The sequence below is a fragment of the Petromyzon marinus genome, unplaced genomic scaffold, assembly GCF_048934315.1.
Source record: "Petromyzon marinus isolate PM22_M1 ecotype Great Lakes invasive population unplaced genomic scaffold, UKy_Petmar_22M1.pri1.0 PM_G_Scaffold_48, whole genome shotgun sequence".
NCBI classification, from domain to species: Eukaryota; Metazoa; Chordata; class Hyperoartia; order Petromyzontiformes; family Petromyzontidae; genus Petromyzon; species Petromyzon marinus.
The window spans coordinates 2501-23662 of record NW_027423000.1 but is presented as its reverse complement, the minus strand read 5'-3'; the positions used below and the strand labels follow the sequence as shown (position 1 = coordinate 23662).

At 54.0% G+C, this 21162-nt stretch overlaps 1 protein-coding gene across 1 annotated transcript; it reads left to right on the top strand.

Annotated features, from left to right (window-relative positions):
- Nucleotides 1-711: 711 nt before the first annotated feature.
- LOC142917387 (mutS protein homolog 4-like) lies at nt 712-20293 on the top strand. The gene is made up of 14 exons (XM_076062033.1): nt 712-1199; nt 2284-2351; nt 3075-3149; nt 5097-5161; nt 9214-9386; nt 10186-10319; nt 12465-12568; nt 13688-13812; nt 14363-14563; nt 15688-15806; nt 16159-16287; nt 16413-16644; nt 18525-18613; nt 18711-20293. Exons 1-14 carry the CDS (start codon nt 791-793, stop codon nt 18900-18902), a joined length of 2115 nt encoding a protein of 704 aa, XP_075918148.1. The 5' UTR covers nt 712-790; the 3' UTR covers nt 18903-20293.
- Nucleotides 20294-21162: the final 869 nt, after the last annotated feature.

Sequence of the window (21162 nt, the reverse complement as noted above, 5' to 3'; positions counted from 1 at the left end):
GTGGACAGTCCTCTACTCGGGGCAGCAGACTGCCAAACAACAGGGTGTGGGTCTTCTTTTGAACAAAAGAATGAAGGGGGCATGGGAGCGTGGCGGTGAGGTGTGGGAAGCTGTAAGCCCCAGGCTACTTTGGGCTCGCCTTCCCATCAACCGGAGGCGAGGAATGGTGGTCGTGGTTACTTATGCCCCCACCGAAGATGAACATCCGTGGAGGGATGCAGGCAAAGCCGATGAGTCAGATGCCTTCTATGACCTCCTGTCACAGGTGCTGGCTAAAGTGGCCCCTCGGGATAGAGTGGCCCCTCGGATAGGTCATGTAACCCGCATGCCCAGCCACCGCATGCCGAAACAGCTTTTGTTCGGCCGGATTGAGGGGGCTAAGCGGGTGCGGCACGGGCTAGAGAAGAGATGGAGTGATGTGGTACAGGAGGACGTGGAGCTGAGTGGACTTGCCGATGACTGGTACCAGCGGTGTCAAGATCGGCCTCTGTGGAGGAGGCTCATGAAGGACGCTACTGGGCAGTTGGAGGCAGTCGCCCTCCAACAACAATGGAGGGCAGAGGAGCGACGCTCACAACAACGAGCGGAGCGCCGGGTGGCTAAAGCACAGCAGGTTGCCACAGTAGGGGGCACAGGTGGTGCATCAGCCAGTCATCTCAGTCAGTCGACCCGTGGCACCTGAGTCTGCCCCGTGACCTCCTGCCAGCGGGCGTTCGACACTTCACGTGGCCTCAGGGTGCACATAGCCTGGCACAAGCGTCGTGGTGATGTCACCGCCACTTAGTGGCGAATGGTGGTTGTTGTTGTTTTGTGGTTTGTGTTGGTGTGTGTGTGTTGGTGTGTGTGTTGGTGTGTGTTGGTGTGTGTGGGGGTGTGTGTGGGTGCAAGTGTGGTAGTGTGTGTGTGTTGGTGTGTGTGCATGTATGTGTGGGTGCGAGTGTGGTGTGAGTGTGTGTGGGTGTGTGTTGGTGTGTGTGTGACCCTCCTCCACCCGTGTGTGTGTGTGTGTGCGTGCGAGCGTGCACCCAGGAGCTCCCACTCGCTATTCGGGGTGCTCAACTACACGAGGACGCATGGAGGAGCGCGCCGGCTCAGAGCCAACATCCACGAGCCGCTGGTGGACGAAGAGACGCTCAGAGGCCGTCTCGACTGTGTGGATGAGCTGATGCAGGAAGACAACTTCTATAGAGTGCAGGCCGGTGGGTGGGTGGGTTGGTGGGTGGGTGGCTGAGTGGGTGGGTGGGTATGTGGGTGGGTGAGTGGGTGAGTGAGTGGGTGGGTGGGTGAGTGGGTGAGTGAGTGGTTGGGTGGGTGGGTGAGTGGGTATGTGGGTGATGGGGCAGTTGTGGAGAGAGTGGAGAGTTTCCCATACCTGGGCAATGTGCTCATGACCGGCTCCGGTTTAACAGCAGAGGTCTCACTCCGAATCAGTCGAGCGGCATTATCTTTTAATCGGTTGCGTAACGCTGTGTGGAAGTTACCTGGTCTGTCGCTCCGCACGAAGCTTCGGGTCTTCCCTCCCTTCTCTACGCTTGTGAAACGTGTACCCCCCTAATGGAACATCTTCGCCGGTTAGAAATATTTAGGCTGGCCTGCCTACGATCAATCCTGGGTTTAACCAGGCTGGATTGTGTAAGGAGCTCACAAATCCTCGAAAAATTTGGACAAAGTCCCATCGGTGAGCTCCTCCGGCAGGCAAGACTGCGTTGGCTGGGCCATGTAGCCCGCATGCCCAATCACCACATGCCCAAATAGATTTTGTTCGGCCGGATTGAGGGGGCTAAACGGGCGCGGCACAGGCTAGAGAAGAGATGGAGTGATGTGGTACAGGAGGACGTGGAGCTGAGTGGACTTGCCGATGACTGGTACCAGCGGTGTCAAGATCGGCCTCTGTGGAGGAGGCTCGTGAAGGACGCTACTGGGCAGTTGGAGGCAGTCGCCCTCCAACAACAACGGAGGGCGGAGGAGCGACGCTCACAACGACGAGCGGAGCGCCGGCTGGCTAAAGCACAGCAAGTTGGCACAGTAGGGGGCACAGGTGGTGCATCAGCCAGTCATCTCAGTCATCTTAGTCAGTCGACCCGTGGCACCTGGGTCTGCCCCGTGACCACCTGCCGGTGGGCGTTCGACACTTCATGTGGCCTCAAGGTGCACATGGCCTGGCACAAGCGTCGTGGTGACGTCACCGCCACTTAGTGGCGAATGGCGGTTGTTGTTGTTGTGTATGTCTGTGTGTGTGTGTCTGTGTGTATATGTGTGATGTCTGTGTGTATGTGTGTGCAGCTATCAGTCAGTTTCTGGATGTAGACCACCTGCTCTCAATGCTGATTCAAATCCCTAAGACAGAGACGGTGAGATCATCACTTTAATCATCATCAGCATCACCTCGCTCAGCACCACACAGTACCCCTTCATCACGTTAAACAGGGGTGGGGAACGTCCGGTCTCTGGCCCTGCCAAGGCAACCGCAGGCAGGACTCGAAATTCAATAAATCTAGGTAGAGCAAACCTGGAAGAGCAGTTGCGAGTAGCAACAACATCGTCAATACCGGCTAACATCACCAAACGCTTCGCCAAAGAGAAGCAGTTCCAGCCCATCGCATTAGGGGCGAGTTAATTAAACGTTTGACCGGATATAACGGGCTAATTTTTAAGTTGATCAATTTTGTATGGCCCGCGAATGATGTTGTAAATATCCAAATGGCCCTTGGTAGAAAAAAGGTTCCCCACCCGTGATGTAGAGAGAGAGGCTATTTAGTGATCTATTTATTTGTCTATATTTATCTCTACATGTATCTATCTATATTCGGTAAAGTCACGTAGAAGGGAAATAATATAAATATAAAACAATACAATTTTCTTGCTGTGGTTTTCACACCTTGATGATGATTACTTGTGTTGCAGTCGAAACTTCGTGATAATTTTATTGTTTTATATTTTTATTATTTTATAGTTTCCCTTTCTACGTGGTGACTTTACCGAAAGAACCAAGAATATGAATCCCTGCGGTCACGAAAGCTTTAAATCAAAATGTATCTATCTATGTATCTGTCTATCCATCCACCCTGTTCCAGTTGAGAACTGCTGAGTCTAAGATCAACTACGCCATCCACCTCAAGCATATCCTGGAGTTGGTGTCTCCACTGCAGGTTACATCGCCTGCCCAAGATCACTGTCATCACTAATTATTGTTAATCACTACCATCACTAATTATCATTAATCACTGTCATCACTAATTATTGTTCATCGCTATGATCACTAATTATCATTAATCACTGTCATCACTAATTATTGTTAATCACTACCATCACTAATTATCATTAATCACTATCGTCACTAATTATTGTTAATCACTATCATCACTAATTATTGTTAATCACTATCATCACTAATTATTATTGATCACTGTCATCACTAATTATTGTTAATCACTATCATCACTAATTATTGTTAATCACTATCATCACTACTTATTGTTAATCACTATCATCACTAATTATTGTTAATCACTGTCATCACTAATTATTATTGATCACTGTCATCACTAATTATTGTTAATCACTGTCATCACTAATTATTATTGATCACTATCATCACTAATTATTGTTAATCACTGTCATCACTAATTATTATTGATCACTATCATCACTAATTATTGTTAATCACCATCATCACTAATTATTGTTAATCACCATCATCACTAATTATTGTTAATCACTGTCATCACTAATTATTGTTAATCACTATCATCACTAATTATTGTTAATCACTATCATCACTAATTATCGTTAATCACTGTCATCACTAATTATTGTTAATCACTATCATCACTAATTATTGTTAATCACTGTCATCACTAATTATTGATCACTATCACCACTAATTATTGTTAATCACCATCATCACTAATCATCGTTAATCACTATCATCACTAATTATTATTAATCACTATCATCACTAATTATTGTTAATCACTATCATCACTAATTATTGTTAATCACTGTCATCACTAATTATTGTTAATCACTGTCATCACTAATTATTATTGATCACTATCACCACTAATTATTGTTCATCACTGTCATCACTAATTATTATTGATCACTATCACCACTAATTATTGTTAATCACTGTCATCACTAATTATTATTGATCACTATCATCACTAATTATTGTTAATCACTGTCATCACTAATTATTATTGATCACTATCATCACTAATTATTATTGATCACTATCATTATCATTAAGCTGCCACTGGGGGTGCCCCTAGGCCACAGCAGACTCACACACAGAGACAGCTGCCACTGGGGGTACCCCTAGGCTACAGCAGACTCACACACAGAGACAGCTGCCACTGGGGGTGCCCCTAGGCTACAGCAGACTCACCCACAGAGACAGCTGCCACTGGGGGTGTCCCTAGGCAACAGCAGACTCACACACAGAGACAGCTGCCACTGGGGGTGCCCCTAGGCAACAGCAGACTCACACACAGAGACAGCTGCCCCTGGGGGTGCCCCTAGACCACAGCAGACTCACACACAGAGACAGCTGCCACTGGGGGTGCCCCTAGGCAACAGCAGACTCACACACAGAGACAGCTGCCACTGGGGGTGCCCCTAGGCTACAGCAGACTCACCCACAGAGACAGCTGCCACTGGGGGTGCCCCTAGGCAACAGCAGACTCACACACAGAGACAGCTGCCACTGGGGGTGCCCCTAGGCAACAGCAGACTCACACACAGAGACAGCTGCCCCTGGGGGTGCCCCTAGACCACAGCAGACTCACACACAGAGACAGCTGCCACTGGGGGTGCCCCTAGGCAACAGCAGACTCACACACAGAGACAGCTGCCACTGGGGGTGCCCCTAGGCAACAGCAGACTCACACACAGAGACAGCTGCCACTGGGGGTGCCTCCACAACACCCACAGGTAGGGTGAGTGGCAGGTGAGGTGAGTGGTGAGGTGAGGGGTTGGTGAGGGGTGGGTGAGTGTTGAGTGAAGGGTGAGGTGAGTTGAGTGGTGAGGTGGTGAGTGGTGAGTGACAGGTGCAGGTGTCACCCTCACCTATCTCTCCCCTGCTGTGTTCCCAGCGAGCGCTCAGCCCCTGCAAGACTCCACTGCTGACAGCCTACCAGAGCTCCCTGTTGGACTGCAGGTGACGAGGAGACCAGGCTGGTGGTGGTGGTGGAGGTGGTGACTGTGGTGACGGTGGTGGGGGTGATGGTGGTGGAGGAGGTGGTGGTGGTGGGGGTGGTGGTGGGGGTGGTGGTGGTGGGGGTGATGGTGGTGGAGGAGGTGGTGGTGGTGGTGGTGTGGGTGGGGGTGGTGGAGGAGGTGGTGGTGATGGTGGGGGTGGTGACGGTGGTGGTGGTGGTGGTGGGGGTGGAGGTGTGGGTGGTGGTGGGGGTGATGGTGGTGACGGTGGTAGTGGTGGTGGTGGTGGTGGTAGTGGGGGTGGTGGTGTGGGTGGTGGTGGTGATGGTGGTGATGGTGGTGACGGTGGTGAGGGTGATGGTGGTGATGGTGAGGGTTGTGACGGTGGCAAAAACAACCCCCTACCTCCTCGTTGGTACCGGATGGCAACGCTGTGGTGGGCAGTGCCATGGGGGGAGGGCCTATTTAGATTTTTGGCTTTTCCCTTAATGACGTTTGTAGCCACCACCGCAGCCAATTGGGGGCTCTGCATGGGTGCGAGGGGCTGGTAACCCATCTACGTTAAATTAATTATCACCAAACCATGAATGAAAAATGTAATTAATAAGCTTGTGCCGGAGGCCCCGGGGGGATAGGCATTTATGACGTCTCCTGGCCAAACCCCATTTGGCGGAGCCAGGAGACTGAATCCTTCCCCTCGGGGCTCCTCCTTTAACAACGAAAAGCCACTACGGATGGCCTCGTAGAATGTTCGAATGCTCACTGCGGAGGAGAGGTTGCCACTTCTCTGTCGGGAGCTGGACCGGTACCGCCTGGATCTCTGTGGTAATCAGGAGGTCCGGTGGACCGGCTCTGGCTCCTGCCACCGTGAGGGGTGGACAGTCTTCTACTCAGGGGAGGAGACTACCAAACAACAGGGAGTGGCTCTTCTTCTAAACAAAAGAATGAAGGGGGCGTGGGAGCGTGGTGGTGAGGTGTGGGAAGCTGTAAGCCCCAGGCTACTTTTTGGGCTCGCCTTCCCATCAACCAGAGGTGAGGAGTGGTGGTCATGGTTAGTTATGCCCCCACCGAAGATGAACATCCGTGGAAGGATGCAGGCATAAGTCAGATGCCTCCTATAACCTCCTGTCACAGGTGCTAGCTAAAGTGGACCCTCGGGATAGAGTCATCTTGTTGGGTGACTTCAATGCCCGAGTTGGTCATGATGCTGACACCTGGTCTGGAGTGATTGGAAGGCATGAGCCAGATCAGCTCAATAACAACGGCAGGAGGTTGCTAGATTTGTGTGCAGCCCATGGGCTTGTAATTACCAACACGCTGTTCCGGCATCGGCGCATCCACACAACATCATGGATGCATGCCGGGTCTAAGCAAGGCCATCTACTGGATGTCATAGTGACGGAACAGCGAATGCGGGCCCATGTCCTTGACACCAGGACCTACCGTGGTACTGATCTGCCCACTGACCATCGACTAGTCATCTGTAAGATGCGCCTGCCATTCTTCCACTCCGGTGGTGGGTGTACACCCAGGACCCCATTTAAACCCATAGTGGCCTGGTCTCAGTGTGGCTGGGGTTGGCATCGTCCCCCACTCCTCCTAATGTCGAGGGACAATGGGCGAGATTTAGGACTGTGGCTCATGCAGCTGCAATGGCTGCTTTGGGTACACGGTCCAGACCTCCCCAGAGACCTTGGCTGACAGTGGAGGTGCTCAGGCTGGCTGAGAAAAAGCGACAGGCCCACTCTCATAGCCTACAGCATCCCGCGTCGGAGAATGAGGAGGCTTACCGTAACCTTTGCTCGGAGGTATGGAGAGCCGTGAGGTGCTGCAAGGATGGGTGGTGGTCGCGGGTTGCTGAGGAGATGGAGTCTGCCTCAATGGCCCGCGATCACAAATCGCTCTTTAACTCCATAAAAAAATATAACCTGCAGCGCCACACCTATTACCATCATTAGGGGAAAGAACAGTGACCAAATCTCCGACCCCGAGGAACAGGTTTGCATATTTGCTGAGCATTTCTGTGAGGTCCTGGGGGAGGAAAAATCCCTCAACCTGGAAAACATCGTGGGCCAAAGTGGGGATGACACTACTGAGGCTGCGGTGCCTCAAATATTGGAAGAAGTCACCCCCTGTGAGTGGCTGGCTGAGGTGCCATCTGTTGAGGAAGTACTGAAGGCAATCCAGAGTCTGAGACCAGGAAAGGCACCGGGTAGAGACGATCTCCCATGCAAAATGCTGAGGAAGGGTGGCGTTTGTGCACAAACTGTCCTACATGACATCATAACAAGTCTGGACCACTGGATGGGTTCCGCAGGATTGGAAGAATGCCCTGGTGGTCCCCCTCTTTAAGAAGGGGGACCGCACAGACTGTAACAACTACAGGGGTATCTCACTCCTCAGTGTGCCGGGAAAGGTCCTGGCAAGGATTATTCAACATCGCCGTGCAAGGCACGCTTAGAAGAGGCATGCGGAACCCCAATGCGGTTTCAGGAAAAGGCGTTCCTGCACATGTCATATTTTCTGTCCGTCTGCTACAGTATAGGTATAGGGAATTCCAACAAGACCTACATCTCTGCTTTATTGACCTGACCAAGGCCTATGACACCATCAGTAGGCCTGAGCTCTGGGTTGTTCTTCGTGCTTTCGAAGTCCCTGACCCTCTGCTCATGATCATTAAGGACCTTCATGATAGTGAGCGGGCCCAGGCAAATCTACGTGGCCGGGAGTCGGAGCCATTCCCTGTACACCTTGGGGTGCGGCAGGGATGTCCTCTGGCTCCCACATTATTAAACATCTATTTTGACCACGTAGTTCGTGAAGTCTTCAGTAGCTGTACCGGAGGAATTCCCATCTGGTACAGATAGAATGGGAGGCTGATCGATGCCCGGGTGCGGTCAAGGGATGGCTCCCGATTGTTCAACCATGTAATGTATGCCGATGATATGGGAATTGCTGCTCACTCAAAGGAGGAGTTGGAGGCACTGCTGCTGAACCTGGAGCTTGCCACTAAGAGGTGGAGCCTTACCCACTGAAACTAAGCACTTGCCTGGGTATTTTGTGCCATCGGACACTCCACCCCCACAACTTCCAATTGGTGATGGGATAGTTGTGGGGAGAGTGGAGAGTTTCCCATACCTGGGCAGTGTGCTCATGACCGGCTCCGGTTTAACAGCACTCGGAATCGGTCAAGCGGCATTATCTTTTCATCGGTTGCGTAATGCTGTGTGGAAGCTACCTGGTCTGTCGCTCCGCACTAAGCTTCAGGTCTTCTCGGCCACAGTCATTCCCTCCCTTCTCTATGCCTGTGAAACGTGGACCCCCCTAAGGGAACATCTTTGCTGGTTAGAAACATTTAGGCTGGCCTGTCTACGATCCATCCTGGGTTTAACCTGGCTGGATTGTGTGAGGAGCTCACAAATCCTTGAAAGATCTGGGCAAGGTCCCATCGGTGAGCTCCTCCGGCAGGCAACACTGCGTTGGCTGGGCCATGTAGCCCGCATGCCCAGCCATCACATGCCGAAACAGCTTTTGTTCAGCCGGATCGAGGGGGCTAGAGAAGATGGAGTGACGTGGTACAGGAGGACGTGGAGCTGAGTGGACTTGCCGATGACTGGTACCAGCGGTGTCGAGATCGGACTCAGTGGAGGAGGCTCGTGAAGGATGCTACTGGGCAGTTGGAGGTAGTCGCCCTCCAACAACAACGGAGGGCGGAGGAGCGACGCTCACAACAACGAGCGGAGCGCCGGGTGGCTAAAGCACAGCGGGTTGGCACAGTAGGGGGCACAGGTGGTGCATCAGCCACTCATCTCAGTCAGTCCCCCCCTGGCACCTGGGTCTGCCCCGTGACCTTCGTGCCAGCGTGCGTTCAACACTTCACGTGGCCTTGAAGTGCACATGGCCTGGCACAAGCGTCGTGGTGACGTCATCGCCACTTAGTGGCGAACGGCGGTTGTCGTCGTCGTTGTTGTTGTCGGCGACGGTGGCGGCGTCGATGGCGGCGGCGACACCACAACCCCCACCGCGTCTCCTCCCCCGCTGTCCCCGTGCCAGGTTCCCTGCGATCCTGGGCAAGCTGCGCACGGTGCTGACCGACGATTTGCCCTTCCGCAAGGGCAACCTCCTCTCGGCCAGGACACGGCGCTGCCACGTCGTGCGCCCCGGCCTCAACGGCTTCCTGGACCTCGCTCGGCGCATCCTCTCCGAGGCTGTCGGAGGCATCGAAGGCACGGCACGGCTCACCCACCCGTAGCCCTCCCCGGCCGTCTTTGTATCTCTCTCTTCCTCTCTCTCTCTACCGCCTGCTGCTGTACGTTTGGAGTTTGCGTGTCTCTCTCATCATCGTCATCATCACGGTGGCTGCGAGATGTCAAGTACCTCGCCTGGTACGCAGGAGGTCGTGGGTTCCACCATCATCTCCCCCCCCCCTCTCCTCCTTTCTCCCCCACTCTTCCCCCTCTCTCCCCTGCCCATTCTCTCTCTCAGAGATCATCAAACAGCTCTCCGTGATTCACAACCTGCCCATTCTCTCTCCCAGAGACCATCACACAGCTCTCCGAGATTCAGAACCTGCCCATTCTCTCTCTCCCAGGGATCATCAAACAGCTCTCCGTGATTCACAACCTGCCCATTCTCCCTCTCCCAGAGATCATCAAACAGCTCTCCGAGATTCACAACCTGCCCATTCTCTCTCTCCCAGAGATCATCAAACAGCTCTCCGAGATTCACAACCTGCCCATTCTCTCTCTCTCAGAGATCATCAAACAGCTCTCCGTGATTCACAACCTGCCCATTCTCTCCCTCCCAGAGACCATTACACAGCTCTCTGAGATTCAGAACCTGCCCATTCTCTCTCTCCCAGAGATCATCAAACAGCTCTCCGTGATTCACAACCTGCCCATTCTCTCTCTCCCAGAGATCATCAAACAGCTCTCCGAGATTCACAACCTGCCCATTCTCTCTCTCCCAGAGATCATCAAACAGCTCTCCGTGATTCACAACCTGCCCATTTTCTCTCTCTCCCAGAGATCATCAAACAGCTCTCCGAGATTCACAACCTGCCCATGTCCATGAGCTACAGCGCCCTGCGTGGCTTTTACATCCAGACGTCCGCTCACTCCCTGCAGCCCGAACAGCGTCTGCCAGAGGTCTTCATCAAGGTCAACGCACAGAGACTCACAGACTCATCACACAGAGACTCACAGACTCACCACACAGACTCATAGACTCATCGCACAGAGACCCATAGACTCATCGCACAGAGACCCACAGACTCACCACACAGAGACTCATAGACTCATCACATAGAGACTCATAGACTCATCGCACAGAGACCCATAGACTCATCGCACAGAGACCCACAGACTCACCACACAGAGACCCATAGACTCACCACACAGACTCATAGACTCATCGCACAGAGACTCACAGACTTATCACACAGAGACTCACAGACTCACCACACAGACTCATAGACTCATCGCACAGAGACCCATAGACTCATCGCACAGAGACCCACAGACTCACCACACAGAGACTCATAGACTCATCACATAGAGACTCATAGACTCATCGCACAGAGACCCATAGACTCATCGCACAGAGACCCACAGACTCACCACACAGAGACCCATAGACTCACCACACAGACTCATAGACTCATCGCACAGAGACTCACAGACTCATCACACAGAGACTCACAGACTCACCACACAGACTCATAGACTCATCACACAGAGACCCATAGACTCATCGCACAGAGACCCACAGACTCACCACACAGAGACCCACAGACTCACCACACAGAGACTCATAGACTCACACAGAGACCCATAGACTCATCACATAGAGACCCATAGACTCATCACACAGAGACCCATAGACTCACCACACAGAGACCCATAGACTCATCACATAGAGACCCGCAGACTCACCACACAGAGACCCATAGACTCACCACACAGAGACCCATAGACTCACCACGCAGAGACGCATAGACTCATCACACAGAGACTCAGACTCACCACTCACAGACTCACCACTCATAGACTCACCACTCACAGACTCACCACTCATAGACCCAGAGCCTATGTGTGAGTTTATGTGTCTAGGTGTGAGACTATGTGTGAGTCTGTGTCTATCTGTGAGTCTATGTGTCTTTGTGTGAGTCTATGTGTCTATGTGTGAACTATGTGTGAGTCTATGTGTCTACGTGTGAGTCTGTGTCTATGTGTGATTCTATGTGTCTATGTGTGAGTCTATGTGTCTATGTGTGTGTCTACGTGTGAGTCTATGAGTCTATGTGTGAGTCTATGTGTCTATGTGTGAGTCTATGTGTCTATGTGTGAGTCTATGTGTCTATGTGTGAGTCTCACCCCTCACCCCACCACTCACCACACCCCTCACTCACCACCCCTCACTCACCACTCAGCGCACCACTCACCACACCCCTCACTCACCCCTCACCACCCCTCACTCACCACTCACCACCCTCACTCACCACTCACCACCCCTCACTCACCACTCACCACCCCTCACTCACCACCACTCACCACCCCTCACTCACCACTCACCACCCCTCACTCACCACCCCTCACTCACCACTCACCACCACTCACTCACCACCACTCACTCACCACTCACCACCCCTCACTCACCACTCACCACCACTCACTCACCACCACTCACTCACCACTCACCACCCCTCACTCACCCCTCACTCACCACTCACCACCCCTCACTCACCACTCACCACCACTCACCCCATCACTCACCACTCTCACTCACCACTCACCACCCTCACTCACCACTCACCACCCTCACTCACCACTCCCCACCACTCACTCACCACTCACCACTCACCACCACTCACTCACCACTCACCACTCTCACTCACCACTCACCACCCTCACTCACCACTCACTCACCCCTCACTCACCCCTCACTCACCACTCACCACCCCTCACTCACCACTCACCACACCCCTCACTCACCACTCACCACCCTCACTCACCACTCACCACCCCTCACTCACCACTCACCACCACTCACTCACCACTCACCACCCCTCACTCACCACTCACTCACCCCTCACTCACCCCTCACTCACCACTCACTCACCACCCCTCACTCACCACTCACCACCCCTCACTCACCACTCACCACCCCTCACTCACCACCCCTCACTCACCACACCCCTCACTCACCACTCACCACCCCTCACCACCCCTCACTCACCACTCACCACACCCCTCACTCACCACTCACCACCCCTCACTCACCACTCACCACCCCTCACTCACCAGGTGAGCAAACGTGGGAACCTTCTCAGCTACACCACCATGGACCTCATGAGGCTGAACTGCCGCAGCCAGGAGGCCGTGGAGGAGATTTACCTCATGTCCAACGTGTGAGAGAACACCCCTACCCCAGGCAGAGTGTGGTGGACTAATCTCCATCTGTTCCTCCACTCACTGCCCCGTCTACCTGTGGGGGTTGCAGAGGAACCCCCTGGCTATGCCCTGCACTACTATACACTACACTATACACTACACTATACACTACACTATACACTACTCTATACACTACTATACACTACACTATACACTACACTATACACTACACTATACACCACAATATACACTACACTATACACTACACTATACACTACACTATACACTACAATATACACTACACTATACACTACACTATACACTACACTATACACTACTATACACTACAATATACACTATACTATACCCTACACTATACACTACTATACACTACACTATACCCTACACTATACATTACTATACACTACACTATACACTACACTACTATACACTACACTATACACTACACTATACACTACTATACACTACACTATACACTACACTATACACTACACTATACACTACTATACACTACACTATACACTACACTATGCACTACTATACACTACACTATACACTACTATACACTACACTATACACTACTATACACTACACTATACACTACACTATACTACTATACACTACACTATACACTACTGTACACTGTACATTACACTATGCACTACACTATACACTACTATACACTACACTATACACTACTATACACTACATTATACACTACACTATACACTACTACACTATACACTACATTATACACTACTATACACTACACTATACACTACACTATGCACTACTGTACACTATACACTACACAATGCACTACACTATACACTACACTATACACTACTGTACACTATATACTATACACTACACTATACACTACTGTACACTATACACTACACTATGCACTACACTATACACTACACTATACACTACTGTACACTACACTATACATTACTATACACTACTACACTACACTATGCACTACACTATACACTACACTATACTCTACTGTACACTACACTATGCACTACACTATACACTACTGTACACTACTCTTTACACAACACCCTTTGGGGAGGGGAGGGTGACCCCCGCTCTGTCTCCGTGCCCAGGGTGTTGTCCAAGCTGTTTGCGGAGATCCGGGAGGACATTGTGTGTCTCTACAAGCTTGCTGACGCAGTGTCCATGGTGGACATGCTGCTGGCATTCGCTCACCGCACCACGCTCACCAAGTCCGGTACGCGGTGGGTGGGTGGGTGAGTGGGTGGGTGAGTGAGTGGGTGGGTGGGTGGGTGAGTGGGTGGCTGAGTGGGTGGGTGAGTGAGTGAGGGAGTGAGTGGGTGAGTGAGTGGGTGAGTGAGTCGGTGGGTGGGTGGATGAGTGAGTGGGTGAGTGAGTGGGTGAGTGAGTGGGTGGGTGAGTGAGTGAGGGAGTGAGTGGGTGAGTGGGTGAGTGAGTCGGTGGGTGGGTGAGTGAGTGGGTGAGTGAGTGGGTGAGTGGGTGGGTGATTGAGTGCGTGAGTGGGTGAGTGAGGGAGTGAGTGAGTGGGTGAGTGGGTGGGTGGGTGAGTGAGTGGCCTTCACCCCCCGTGACCTCCCCCCGTGATCGTCACCCCCGTGACCTCCCCCCGTGACCTCCGCCGCCGTGACCTTCACCCCCCGTGACCTCCGCTCCCGTGACCTCCCTCCTGTGACCTCCCCCCCCCGTGACCTCCTCCCCCCCCGTGACCTCCCCCTCCGTGACCTCCCCCCCGTGACCTCCCCCCCGCTGTCTGTGGTGAGCTGCAGTCCGTCCGGAATTCTCTGGCACGCTGGCCCTCAAGGGGGCTCGCCACCCCATCCTGGAGCGGGTGCTGGGCTGGCCGCTGGTGCCTAACGACGTCTTCCTGTCGGACGCCTCAAACTTCCTCGTTGTCACGGGGCCCAACAACAGCGGCAAGTCCACGCTGCTGAGACAGGTGGCACTCTGCCAGGTGATGGCACAGATCGGTGAGTGGGTGGGGGGGGGTGAGTTGGTGAGTGAGTGGGTGGGTGAGTGAGTGAGTGAGTTGGTGAGTGGGTGAGTGAGTTGGTGAGTGAGTGAGTGGGTGAGTGAGTGAGTTGGTGAGTGGGTGGGTGAGTTGGTGAGTGAGTGAGTGGGTGGGTGAGTGAGTGAGTTGGTGAGTGGGTGGGTGAGTTGGTGAGTGAGTGAGTCGGTGGGTGAGTGAGTTGGTGAATGGGTGGGTGAGTTGGTGAGTGAGTTGGTTGGTGAGTGGGTGGGTGAGTTGGTGAATGAGTGAGTTGGTGAGTGAGTGAGTGGGTGAGTGGGTGAGTGATTGGGTGAGTGAGTCAGTGAGTTGGTGAGTGAGTGGGTGAGTGATTGAGTGGGTGAGTCAGTGAGTGAGTGAGTGAGTGGGTGGGTGAGTGACTGTTTGAGTGAGTGGGTGAGTGAGTGATTGAGTGGGTGGGTGGGTGAGTGAGTGGGTGAGTGATTGAGTGGGTGGGTGAGTGAGTGGGTGAGTGATTGAGTGGGTGAGTAAGTGGGTGAGTGATTGAGTGGGTGAGTGAGTGGGTGAGTGAGTGAGTGGGTGAGTGAGTGAGTGAGTAGGTGAGTGAGTGAGTAGGTGAGTGTTTGAGTGAGTGAGTAGGTGAGTGAGTGAGTAGGTGAGTGAGTAGGTGAGTGAGTGAGTGGGTGATTGAGTGAGTAGGTGAGTGAGTGGGTGAGTAAGTGAGTGAGTGGGTGATTGAGTAGGTGAGTAAGTGAGTAGGTGAGTGTTTGAGTGAGTGAGTAGGTGAGTAAGTAAGTGAGTGAGTGTTTGGGTGAGTGAGTGAGTAGGTGAGTAAGTAAATGAGTGAGTGTTTGAGTGAGTGAGTAGGTGAGTAAGTAAGTGAGTGAGTGTTTGAGTGAGTGAGTGAGTAGGTGAGTAAGTAAGTGAGTGAGTGTTTGAGTGAGTGAGTGAGTAGGTGAGTAAGTAAGTGAGTGAGTGTTTGAGTGAGTGAGTAGGTGAGTAAGAAAGTGAGTGAGTGTTTGAGTGAGTGAGTAGGTGAGTAAGTAAGTGAGTGAGTGTTTGAGTGAGTGAGTGAGTAGGTGAGTAAGTAAGTGAGTGAGTGTTTGGGTGCTACCACTGCTTCAGGTTGTTTCGTACCAGCCGACTTTGCCTGCGTGAGGATCGCTGATCAGATCTTCACTCGCATCGGTGTGGACGACGACATCCAGCCACTCTCCTCCACCTTCACCATCGAGATGAGAGAGGTGGGTGGGGAGTGAGAGGGTGGGTGAGTGGGTGGGTGGGTGAGTGGATTGGTGAGTGGGTTGGTGGGTGAGTGTGTGAGTGGGTGGGTGAGTGTGTGAGTGGGTTGGTGAGTGGGTGGGTGAGTGGTTGGGTAGGTGGGTGAGTGGGTTGGTGAGTGGGTGTGTGAGTGGGTGGGTGAGTGGATGTGTGAGTGGGTGGGTGAGTGGGTGGGTGAGTGGTTGGGTAGGTGGGTGATTGGGTTGGTGATTGGGTGTGTGAGTGGGTGGGTGAGTGAGTGAGTGAGTTGGTGAGTGGGTGGGTGTGTAGGTGGGTGAGTGGGTGGGTGACCCCCGGTGACCCCCATGACCCCAGGTGAACTACATAGTTCGCACAGCCACCGACCGCTCTCTGGTGATCATCGACGAGCTCGGGAGGGGCACCGGGGTCCACGAGGCCCTGGGGATCTGTCACTCGGTCTGTGAGTGTCTCCTGCAGCGCAAGGTGGTGACCACTCACACTCACCACAAACACTCACCACTCACACTCACCACACTCACCACTCACACTCACCACTCACCACCCTCACCACCCTCACCACCCCTGTGTGTCTCCCCCCCCTCCCCCAGACGTTCACCATCTTCGCCACCCACCACCTGGAGCTGAGCCACCTCTCCACCCTCTACCCCAACGTCTCCAACAGCCACTTCCTGGTGGAGTCGCGCAATCAGCAGCAGCAGCAGCTGCCCTGGGCCGGCCGTCGTGACGGTAAAGCCGCTGGTGCCGACGACTCGCGGACGGTGCCACGTGTGACGTGCACGTACAAGCTGGTGCAGGGGCACACGCCGGACACGCACTACGGTACTACGCGTGTGTGTGTGTACGTGTGTGTGTGTGTACGTGTGTGTGTACGTGTGTGTGTGTGTGTGTGGTCCGGCAAAACAACCCCCTACCTCCTCGCGGTGCCGGATGGGCAACTCTGTCGTGGACAGTGCTTTGGGGCGAGATCCAATTTTGATTGGCTCCTCCCCTCATGGCAAATGCATCCACCACAGGGGCTAAACGGGGGCTCTGGACAGGTGCGAGGGGCTGGTAACCCTTCCACCTTCAATTAATTACCACGAAACCACGAGTTAAACTGAAATATGTAACTAATAAGCTTGTGCCGGAGGCCCCGGGGGGACAGGCGTCTATGACGTCTCCTGACCAAACCCCATTTGGCGGAGCCAGAAGACTGAATATCTACCCTCGGGGCTCCTCCAGAAACAACGAAAAACCACTACGGGTGGCCACGTGGAATGTTCGAACGCTCACTGCGGAGGAGAGGCTGCCACTCCTCTGTCGGGAGCTGGACCGGTACCGCCTGGATCTCTGGTATTCAGGAGGTCCGGTGGACCGGCTCTGGCTCCTACCACCATGAGGGGTGAACAGTCCTCTTCTCACGGCAGGAGACTGCCAAACAACAGGGAGTGGCTCTTCTTCTAAACAAAAGAATGAAGGGGGCGTGGGAGCGTGGCGGTGAGGTGTGGGAAGCTGTAAGCTCCAGGCTACTTTGGGCTCGCCTTCCCAACAACCGGAGGTGAGGAGTGGTGGTCGTGGTTACTTATGCCCCCACCGAAGACGAACATCCGTGGAGGGATCCAGGCAAGGCCGATGAGTCAGATGCCTTCTATGACCTCCTGTCACAGGTGCGAGCTAAAGTGGCCCCTCGGGATAGTCATCTTGTTGGGTGAATGCCCGAGTTGGTCATGATGCACCTGGTCTGGAGTGATTGGAAGGCATGGGCCAGACCAGCTCAATAACAACGGCAGGAGGCTGCTACATTTTTGTGCAGCCCATGGGCTTGTAAATACCAACACGCTGTTCCGGCATCGCCGCATCCACACAACATCATGGATGCATGCCGGGTCCAAGCAAGAACATCTGCTGGACTACATAGTGACGGACCAGCGGATGCGAGCCCATGTCCTTGACACCAGGACCTACCGTGGAGCTGATCTGCCCACTGACCATCGACTTGTAATCTGTAAGATGCACCTGCAATTCTTTCACTCCGGTGGTGGGTGTACATCCAGGACCCCATTCAAACCCTTAGTGGCATGCTCTGCCGGCTGGGATTGGCATCGTCCCCCACTCCTCCTGATGTCGAGGGTAAATGGGTGAGGTTTAGGACTGTGACTCATGCAGCTGAAATGGCTGCTTTGGGTACGCGGTCCAGACCTCCCCAGAGACCCTGGCTGACAAGAGGAGGTGTTCAGGATGGCGACAGGCCCACTGTCATCGGCTACAGAATCCCACGTCGGAGAATGAGGAGGCTTACCGCAGCCCTCGCTCGGAGGTTCGGAGAGCCGCGAGGCGCCGCAAGGATGGGTGGCGGTCGCGGGTTGCCGAGGAGATGGAGTCTGCATCAGTGGCCCGCGATCACAAATCTCTATTTAACTCCCATCAAGAAAGTAACCTGCGGCGCCACAACCGATTACCATCATTGGGGGAAAGAACGGTGACCCGATCTCCGATCCCCAGGGAACAGGTTTTCAGATTTGCCGAGCATTTCCACGAGGTCCCGGTAGTGGGAGGGGGGAAACCCCTCGGCCCGGAAAAACGCATCGCGGCACAGAGCGGGGATGGCCCTGCCGAGGCCGCCGGCGCCTCAAACATCGTGAAGAAGAAGCCGTCGCCTTCCCCCCCCCCTCCTCCTCCCTCTCCTCCTCCCCCTCCCCCCCCGCGTGCCCCGCGTCCAGGTCTGGAAATGGCCACGCTGTCATCGCTGCCGCCCTCCCTGCTGCGCGACGCCACGGGGCTGCTGGCGCGGATCGGCGGCAAGAGCTGGGTAACGACGCTGACCCCCGCTGACACCCCCGCCGCGACCCCCTCGAGACCCGCCCGTGACCCCCCGCCGCCCGTGACCCCTCCGCGACCCCCCCCAGATGGAGCGTCAGGCCGACTCCGCGCCCGTGCTGCACCGAGCGGCCGTCCACCGCCTCGCGACGAGGCTGGGCCAGGCGGCGCGACACTCGCGGCTGGACGGAGCCGGCCTGGCCTCGTACCTGGGGTCGCTGAGACAGCGGTACCTCGACGAGCTGGAGCACATCGCTGACGCCACCGCTAACACCCACTGAACAACACCACCACGAACACCACCACCGCTAACACCCACTGAACGACACCACCACCACCACCACCGCTAACACACACTGAACAACACCACCAACACCACCACCACCGCTAACACCCACTGAACGACACCACCACCAACACCACCACCGCTAACACCCACTGAACGACACCACCACCAACACCACCACCGCTAACACCCACTGAACGACACCACCACCACCACCGCTAACACCCACTGAACGACACCAACACCACCACCGCTAACACCCACTGAACGACAACACCACCAACACCACCACCACCGCTAACACCCACTGAACGACACCACCACCAACACCACCACCGCTAACACCCACTGAACGACACCACCACCAACACCACCACCGCTAACACCCACTGAACGACACCACTACCAACACCACCGCTAACACCCACTGAACGACACCACCACCAACACCACCACCACTAACACCCACTGAACGACACCACCACCAACACCAACACCGCTAACACCCACTGAACGACACCAACACCGCTAACACCCACTAAACGACACCAGCACCAACACCACCACCGCTAACACCCACTGAACAACACCACCACCAACACCAACACCGCTAACACCCACTGAACGACACCACCACCGCTAACACCCACTGAACGACACCACCACCAACACCACCACCGCTACCACCCACTGAACGACACCACCACCACCACCGCTAACACCCACCCACTGAACGACACCACCACCACCAACTGAACACCACCACCAACACCACTAACACACACTGAACGACACCACCACCACCACCACCACCGCTAACACCCACTGAACACCACCGCCATGATGCACCAGCAACACCACCACCAATGCCACCACCACCAGCAACACCACCACCAATGCCACCACCACCACCAACAACACCACCAACAACGCCACCACCACCAAGAATGCTACCACCACTGCCACCAGCTAAACACCACCACCACCACGATCCACCACAAACACCACCACTACCGCCGCCACCAACTGAACACCACCACCACGATCCACCACCAACACCACCAACAACGCCACCACCACCATGATGCACCAGCAACACCACCAACAACGCCACACCATCAATGCTGCCATCACCACCGCCACCACCACCACCAAGAATGCTACCACCACCACCGCCACCAACTGAACACCACCACCACCACCACGATCCAACACCACCAATGCTACCACCACCAATTCCACCACCACCACCACCACGGTGGAGGGGTAAGCGTGTGGGTACCATTGTGTGGTGTGGGGTAGGCTGACGGAGGTCCCGATTAGCCAGACGATGATGTTATTTCGTGCTGTGTTGTTGGATATATAAACAAAAAGTTTACTGTCAAACTGGCTCAGTGATTGAGTAATTTAGTGAGCAAGCGACTGAGTGAGCAGCTGAGCTCCTGAGTGAGTGACTGGCTGAGTGAGTGAGTGACTGGCTGAGTGAGTGACTGGCTGAGTGAGTGAGTGGCTGGCTGAGTGAGTGAGTCACTGGCTGAGTGAGTCACTGGCTGAGTGAGTGAGTGAGTGACTGGCAGAGTGAGTGACTGGCTGAGTGAGTGACTGGCTGAGTGAGTGGCTGGCTGAGTGAGTGACTGGCAGAGTGAGTGACTGGCTGAGTGATTGAGTGACTGGCTGAGTGAGTGAGTGACTGGCTGAGTGAGTGAGTGACTGGCTGAGTGAGTGACTGGCTGAGTGAGTGAGTGACTGGCTGAGTGAGTGAGTGACTGGTAGAGTGAGTGACTGGCTGAGTGAGTGAGTGACTGGCTGAGTGAGTGACTGGCTGAGTGAGTGAGTGACTGTCTGAGTGAGTCACTGGCTGAGTGAGTCACTGGCTGAGTGGGTGACTGGCTGAGTGAGTGACTGGCTGAGTGAGTGACTGGCTGAGTGAGTCACTGGCTGAGTGAGTGAGTGACTGGCTGAGTGAGTGACTGGCTGAGTGAGTGAGTGACTGGCTGAGTGAGTGAGTGACTGGCTGAGTGAGTGAGTGACTGGCTGAGTGAGTGACTGGCTGAGTGAGTGAGTGACTGGCTGAGTGAGTGAGTGACTGGTAGAGTGAGTGACTGGCTGAGTGAGTGAGTGACTGGCTGAGTGAGTGACTGGCTGAGTGAGTGAGTGACTGGCTGAGTGAGTGACTGTCTGAGTGAGTCACTGGCTGAGTGAGTCACTGGCTGAGTGGGTGACTGGCTGAGTGAGTGACTGGCTGAGTGAGTGAC

Bases quoted from the DNA above. Each gene is read 5' to 3' on its own strand.
- LOC142917387 (XM_076062033.1), top strand. From the start codon at position 791: ATGGTGGTTGTTGTTGTTTTGTGGTTTGTGTTGGTGTGTGTGTGTTGG. The intron at 3,150-5,096 runs GTTACATCGCCT...CTGTGTTCCCAG, and splicing joins AGTTGGTGTCTCCACTGCAG to CGAGCGCTCAGCCCCTGCAA. The intron at 13,813-14,362 runs GTACGCGGTGGG...GGTGAGCTGCAG, and splicing joins CACCACGCTCACCAAGTCCG to TCCGTCCGGAATTCTCTGGC.